General features: G+C 42.7%; 1 protein-coding gene across 1 annotated transcript; it reads left to right on the top strand.

Annotated features, from left to right (window-relative positions):
- The first annotated feature begins 151 nt into the window (after positions 1-151).
- Positions 152-6,681, top strand: cmtm6 (CKLF-like MARVEL transmembrane domain containing 6). Its single transcript, XM_052066543.1, has 5 exons — positions 152-427; positions 2,051-2,174; positions 2,853-3,029; positions 4,364-4,462; positions 5,577-6,681. Exons 2-5 carry the CDS (start codon positions 2,058-2,060, stop codon positions 5,760-5,762), a joined length of 579 nt encoding a protein of 192 aa, XP_051922503.1. The 5' UTR covers positions 152-427; positions 2,051-2,057; the 3' UTR covers positions 5,763-6,681.
- Positions 6,682-7,255: the final 574 nt, after the last annotated feature.

Raw genomic sequence — 7,255 nt, forward strand, 5'->3', positions numbered from 1 at the left:
TTTACTGCTTGGTGCTTTCTACCGCCTTTATTACCATTTCGTCTTACTGTTTATTGTGTATGTTAAATCGCTCCATGTACAGCACTTTGTATGCAGCGATGGCTCTTTGAAAGTGCTCTATAAATACTGTTGACTTGACTTGTACTCGATTACACCACAATTAGTATCGATAATGCATATTTGACAATAAAGTTGTACTTGACTTGATAACTTTTGAGCGCAGTCGATACCTAACTAATATTCGTGATCCTCTATCTTCGATATCAATTGTGTGTAATCGTCGATACCGCACAATGCATAAATTGTGTTTTGTGTTCCGCCATTTCCGCGTTGCCTGAAAAAGGCAAAGCGAAAGTTCACTTCCGTCACTTTTTTGGGGTGGAAAATTGCACGACTGCTTGTTGTTCCGCACCGGGAAACCAGAACGGTGAGTTAAAGTCATTGACTTGAACAAAATTACAGGTTTTATTTGACTCAACGTGCGAACAAGTCAAGTGGCTGAGACGGAAATCTTCGTTAAGAATTATTGTACTGTACTGCATGTTTGCAATGTTGTTTTTGTCTCAGTTTATTTGGCCTAATGTGTGTTCGGTGTGCACATAGGCTTGTTTTACAGGTGCTAAACAACTTGATGCTACGGATTTACCTCACATTTATTGAAGTGATTGGTAATCCAAAGAGGTATTTTGAGCAGAATTAAGTCAGTAGTCAGTCATCACCTTTGCTTTTTGTGTGTGACGAGTTTAATAATCGGTTTGAGCAATTGGACAACTTGGCACACACTCCCTTGGTTACCTTCTCTTTCAGCTTCGACCCAGTCAATAAGACTTCCGCTCATTAAGTTAATTTTCAGTTTCTTTTTATCTTAATTTTCACCAACACACCACACTTGAAACGTTTTTGGTCCTTAAGTGAACTCGGCATCATTCCTCCAAAACAAACGCATGTTTTTCAAATGCTAAGCCAAGTGAACTATCGATTCGTAGTCTAATGACAAACATTGATCAGAACGAAATCCGTTCAGTCAAAACTTTTTCAGTTAAGTTTGTAAGTAGCAGTAGCTTTAGTTTTACCGCTTCTGGTGAAGTTGGTGAACTTTGATATCGATTGTATTAAGTAGTACAGTGGTAACAGTACTGTTTTTGTTTTGTTTTGTTTTTAATTAGAATTATGTGAAGAATCGCCTCCTTTCAAACGAAAAGGGAATTAATTGTCTCAGTTTGACTATTGCTATGAGATCCACTTCCGCCGAAGAAAGACAATCTTCCCTGTGTGTTGAGTCATTTTGTTTAACTTTATCCGTGTAAAAAAAAAACTTGACAGTTTTGTACCACAACTAGCCGTTAGAACAGTCACATTTTCGTTATGTGTTCAAGAAAATCAAATCACACGTTGAGTCATTTAATGACTTAGGGTGACGTAAGGACTCGAATGTTACAATATCATCACGAGGAAAGAAAATGTTTGCAAAAGATAAAAAATAAAAATCACAGTATATCAGAGTACAGACCAAGTCAAGGTTACACCTTCTAGGATGTCAGATTTTCTCAAATTATTCTTTGCGTTTGCTATTTTTTGTGTGTGAATGCGATACAAGTATTTGCTAAAATGTTTATTTGTATTTGCGCTGATTTATTGCATGTATTACAATTTGCATTGATTTAAGGCATTCATCCATCCATTACTTGAATCACTTTACCCTCCCAAGCCGTCTTTAGGGAGTAGGCGGGGTGCACCCAATCCGTTGCCAGCCAATCGCAGTGCACACAGCTATTACAAATATTTGCTTTGATTTTTGTGCATATCGTTGGCAGAATCTTCGTACCTCCAAAATGATCACTTTTCAGGAGAACCCCCAAAGAGTCATGTTTGGTTAGTCATCAATTTGGAATCATCAAAGCGAGCAAGCCATTTTTCATCACTGTAGATTGGTCGATGTGCTAACCAGTCGATCACCATATTTTAATTAAAAATCATTTTTGTTGTATTTTGTGATGGTGGCGCATGTGTGTGTGTGTGTGTTTGTGTGTGTATTTGTCATGCCTCTCAGCCTCATCATGGCCGCAGAAGAAGTTTATTCCTCGACGGTGGTGTCAACCCCAAACGTTGCCTGTTGCCTGGTGCCATCACAATGTCTGGAAAAAGCGCGCTTCATCATCAAGCTCTTGGAAGTGGTGAGTCGGCTGTCCCGATTAGTAGACGGCTCGGTGTAACGTGTGGAGACGACAAGGTGGGTCTCTTTTACTTGAGGACTTTTACAAGGTTTGGTATCTTGCGTGAGGAATTCCTAATGGTTCAGTATAATGCACAAGGAATTCTGCATGGTTGACGGCAGTGTGCGAGGACCTATCGACGTTTGAGTGTCAACCGAACAAAGGACAAATTGGTAGGACAAGCCGACAGAAAACATTGAAGTGTGGTTTCAGTGGCCTTGGCCAAGAATACGCCCTTCCTCCTGCGGCCTCTTGACAGGAAGTGCCCAGCGGGAAGTGAAAGCGCTGCCGTTAGCACATCGCCGTTAGCACATTGCCGTTAGCACAAACCTCTGTTAGCACAAACCTCCGTTAGCCCATCGCGTTAGCTTAAAACCTCCATCGGCTCATCTCCGTTAGCACAAACCTCCGTTAGCCCATCACCGTTGCTCTATCGCAACATTTAACGTGGGATGCAGGAAACCACTCCAAAGGATCTATTCAGTCAGAATTATGACATTTGTCTTCATGTTAGTACGTCAAGGACTTTTCCTGCTCAGCCAAAGCACATATTTGACCTTTTCTGAGGTCTACAAACCTACATTGAGCAAGGAACATCCCCTTGAGATGAGAACCTTCCTTTGCCCCTTACTTTGCTAGCTGCTGTCGCTGGTGGCGTTTATTCTGGAGGAGATGGTCTCCGTCTGCATCAACTGCGCAGCTCTGGAGTTCTTTGAGTTTGTCAGCTGCACGTCATTCCTCTTCACCCCCCTGCTCCTCATCCTGCTCTACACTAAGGTGCACCACGGTTTGGGAATCACCTGCTGGCCCAGCCTGGTAAGCTCCACGTCATCGTTATTGGAACATTGAAATGGAGAAGCGATTTCCTTCTCATAAAAAGTCTCACGGCACGCAACCGAACAAAATTGGAACAAAAAGCGTAAACTGTGCATAAATGAAGTTGCGATCTTGGTCACGGAACAAATAATAAGAGTAAGAAAACCTTTATTCGTTTCACCATGGAGAGATTCCCAATTTACAGCAGCAAAGTTATGAAAGGAAGAAAGTAAGAAGCACAAAAAGTATAGGAGCTGCTGTAAAGGCAGCCACTCTCATGGCGCCATCTTCAAGTCATAAAAACAAAATAATACAACACATAAGAGACAGACAGTCATTCAATCTTAACCACTTTTCTGCATACTCTTTGTTGTTTGAAGTAAATGAACTCTTTGAGAGACAGCTCATCATGTTATCTCGGTACAGGGCTCATAAAAGGGTTAAACTTGTAAATTAAGGTCCCCTTGTTAACCGAAATAGTGATCTAAATCATACATTCATTCATCTTCCTAACCGCTTGATCCTCACTAGGGTCGCGGGGGGTGCGGGAGCCTATCCCAGCTGTCTTCGGGCAGTAGGCGGGGGACACCCTGAATCGGTTGCCAGCCAATCGCAGGGCACACAGAAACAAACAACCATTCGCACTCACACTCACACCTAGGGACAATTTAGAGTGTTCAATCAGCCTGCTATGCATATTTTTGGAATGTGGGAGGAAACCGGAGCACCCGGAGAAAACCCACGCAGGCCCGGGGAGAACATGCAAACTCCACACAGGGAAGCCGGAGCTGGAATCGAACCCGGTACCTCTGCACTGTGAAGCCGACGTGCTAACCACTGGACTACTGGGCCGCTAAATCATACATTTCCCATCCAAAGATGTCACTCCAGATTCTATAAAGTTCTTTTTTTTTGTTCCAACCCCCCAATGAGGAAATTACAAAGTTTTATCAATGGCACAAATGTGACAACGCTGTCAAATGTTGTGCCGTTGATGTCGCAATCCATTCAAACATCATGTGACCACAACGAGGGGCCTCCCCGTCAGGACAAGAAGTCTTCAAGGAAAACAAACAAAAATGCTGAGTTGGCAACTTCCTAATGTTGCTTATTATATTCTTGCCATGTTTAATTTATTCCCTGCCTTTGCTTGCATTTTGCGCATTGGATACAAAAACGTGTTGTACTTTCTCGCTTAGCTGTTTATTTCAAATATCTGCTTTGGATTAGTACTCAAAAGTATATTGCAAATATTTGGTACATAAATGTATAACACGAAGAGCATGTACTGTATATTCATGATTCTTATTGCAATGGTGATTGTTGTGCTGCAGGACTTTGTGTACACGATGGTGATCGCCTTCTTATTCCTCATCGCCTCCATCGTGTTCGCCGCCATCAACGGCGGCACTACTCTGGAGAAAAGTGCTGCGGTGCGGAAACACGTCTTTCCTTCCCTATTTCTTCTTTCGCCCCCCATCTCCTCCCAACCTTTTCTTTGCCATTGACATGTTTCATTCAGTGCATCCTTGTCTTAACTTACATTGTTGTGGCCTTCCCCGCTTCTTTCTTGATTGACTTGCCTTTTCTTCCGCATCTCCTCGACCTCTTCCCCATTTCCATCTTCCACTCCCCACCTTGTTTTCTTCCTTATTTCGTTTTCACCCCCAACATCCTTCCCCCCCTTCCTACCTTCATTCCCTCACTGTCTGTCTTTTCTTCCCTAATTCCTTCTTTCTTTAGCCACCTTTTTGTGTCCTTCCCAACCTCCTCCACCATCCAATTTCCTTCCTTCATATTTCCTATTTGCATCCTCTCCTTCTTTTATTGATTAACTCATGATACTCCTCGCTTGATAGTGTTTCCTTTGTTACTTTATTCTATTCTTCCCTAGCCTAATTCCTTCATTCTTTATCCTCCTTCTTGTGCCCTTCTTTCTTCTTTCATGATATGCCTCTTGGTTTGTCTGCCTCCTTCCACATTTTGTTCCCTAACATTCTTTCACTCTGCAACTTGTTTCCTTCCTTCCTTCCTTCCTGATAATTCCTGATTTTTTTTTCCCCAACTTTGATGTTGCCTTCCCTACCTCTCTTTGTCTTTCCCTATTTCCAACTTGTGTCCTTCCCTACCACCTTCATTCACTACCTGCATTATTTCTTCCCCTACCTAGTCCTATCGTTTCCTAATTCCTTCTTTCTTCATTCACATTCTTGTGTCCTTCCCAACCATCTCCAATCCTTCACCATTTCTTTATTTCATCCCTTACCTTCTGTGCGCCTTCGCTCCTTCCTTATTTTGTATCCTAACACCTTTGGTCACTCCCTCCATCGGTCTTTCCTTCCAAACCTCCTGATTTATTTCCATACTGTGTTCTTTTATCCCTAACGTCTGTGTTGCCTTCCCGACTTCCTTCTTTCCATAGCTCCTTTTCTGTAATTCCTACCCATGGCCTTCCCTACCGCCTTATTTCGCTCCCTATCTTTCTTTTCCTCCATTGTTTCCTTCACTACTTCTTTCTTTAATGTTTTGGAATGTTTCCTCTGGCAGGCATTTGGCTTCCTGGCCACATTTGCGTTCATGGCCGACCTTTTCCTGTTTTGGAGGAAGCGCGGGCTTCCCTTTCTCAAAGGGGGCCAGGCGCAGTCTACTAATGGCATCCCAACGGCAGAACCTGACCAGAAGGATCCCGCAGAGACGGAGAAACTCGGCTTGGGCACCGCAGCAGCCGAATGATTTTGTTTTGTTTTTCTGTGCTTTATGTGCCCCATGAAAGGTCAAACATTTTTACACTTTAGGAGGCGCTCTTGTCTCCGATAGCTGGCATGACTTCCTCTCTTTGTACTACTGAGGCCAGACACTCAGGAAATAATCAATCACCTTTCCACTCAAAGGAGACATATTACGGATGATTTTTCACAATTGAAAAGATTCCCCAGGTGTCCCAAGAAGCTTTTAAAGTGCTGCTCGTCGTGATTACATTTCATTAGGACCGCAGCATTTCATTTGTCGGTTGATGTCGGGGCTTGGCACAAATCCTGGCCAAGTACAGGTAATTTCATGTCAACAACACAGCTCAACGTTGCACTGGTATTGGTAACATGTGTTGGCTAACGCTAATATGTGCGAACATTGCAGGTCTGCTTTGATGTGGTGGTGCTTCCGCCACTGCCTCAGTGTGGTTCTTTTGGAACTTGTTTTTGCCTCGTGGGCAAGCCATTGGCTAACTGACTCTCTCTGTCACATTTTGTGATGTATTGAGATAAAAGATTTTCTTGGTTGATTCATTTTAGTCTCGATTGCTGGGGAGACACTGCCAATACCCAAATATTTGCATAGGTACATTATGTAATCAATTGTCCGTAATATGTCCCCTTTAATATAGTTTGTAAATATTCTGAAGTTAGCTTGTAAGAACAGAAAGTGATGTTATCCCTTGTCATTTTTTTCCTTGTGTTTTCTGTCATAACAGTTAAACGGGATCATACAGTAACAAGCAAATGAAGATGCGTTTTGAAAAATGTTGACCGCCAATAATAGGTACCGGTAAATGGATTCTTATTTTTCATGTGATGAAAAAGTAGACAATCAAATGTAAGATTTGTTTTTTCTGATGAAATGGCTCCACTTTGTAATATTGTTACTAACAGACGATTCTTGAATGTTGTTTCCAATATAACAACAATATATATATATATATAACAATATATATATATTTTTTTTTTTTTTTTTTTTTTTTTCCAAGATGGCGCCCGAGTAGGCAGCCTTCGGCAAGTGCTCTTCAAGAGCCTTGCTTTTTTGTTCTTTTTTGCTGTTTTTGTCTTTTGTTTTGTCACATGTTGTTTGTTGTTTGATCGTGTGGACCTGATATGGACTGTTTTCAGCGCTTTTTGGCCACGACATTCGTCAAAGGAGCAGTATCTGTGCTTGGTGGTTGCGCCTTCTCGGCAGCACGCCTGTACCAGCACAGATTTTGATTGGGACGAATGTCGGCGCCATTGACTGTCGGTGCTGGACAGACCTGGGGCGCTTGTGTTTTTTGCGCCAGTAATGGGCAGCATTTTTCACAACCCCGATTTGTTCAGTGGCTATGTCAGCGCTGTTGGACAGTTGGCGTCGGTGCGGCTGGATGGATGGCCGCTGAAGTTGAGGATGAGGAGAGAGGAGCGTTGGCGAAGAGCACCGATGCGTATTTGGAACCGTGAGTCGCCGCTTGGAATTGAAGTGGA

The sequence above is a fragment of the Hippocampus zosterae genome, chromosome 5 (assembly GCF_025434085.1).
Source record: "Hippocampus zosterae strain Florida chromosome 5, ASM2543408v3, whole genome shotgun sequence".
Lineage (NCBI taxonomy): Eukaryota > Metazoa > Chordata > Actinopteri > Syngnathiformes > Syngnathidae > Hippocampus > Hippocampus zosterae.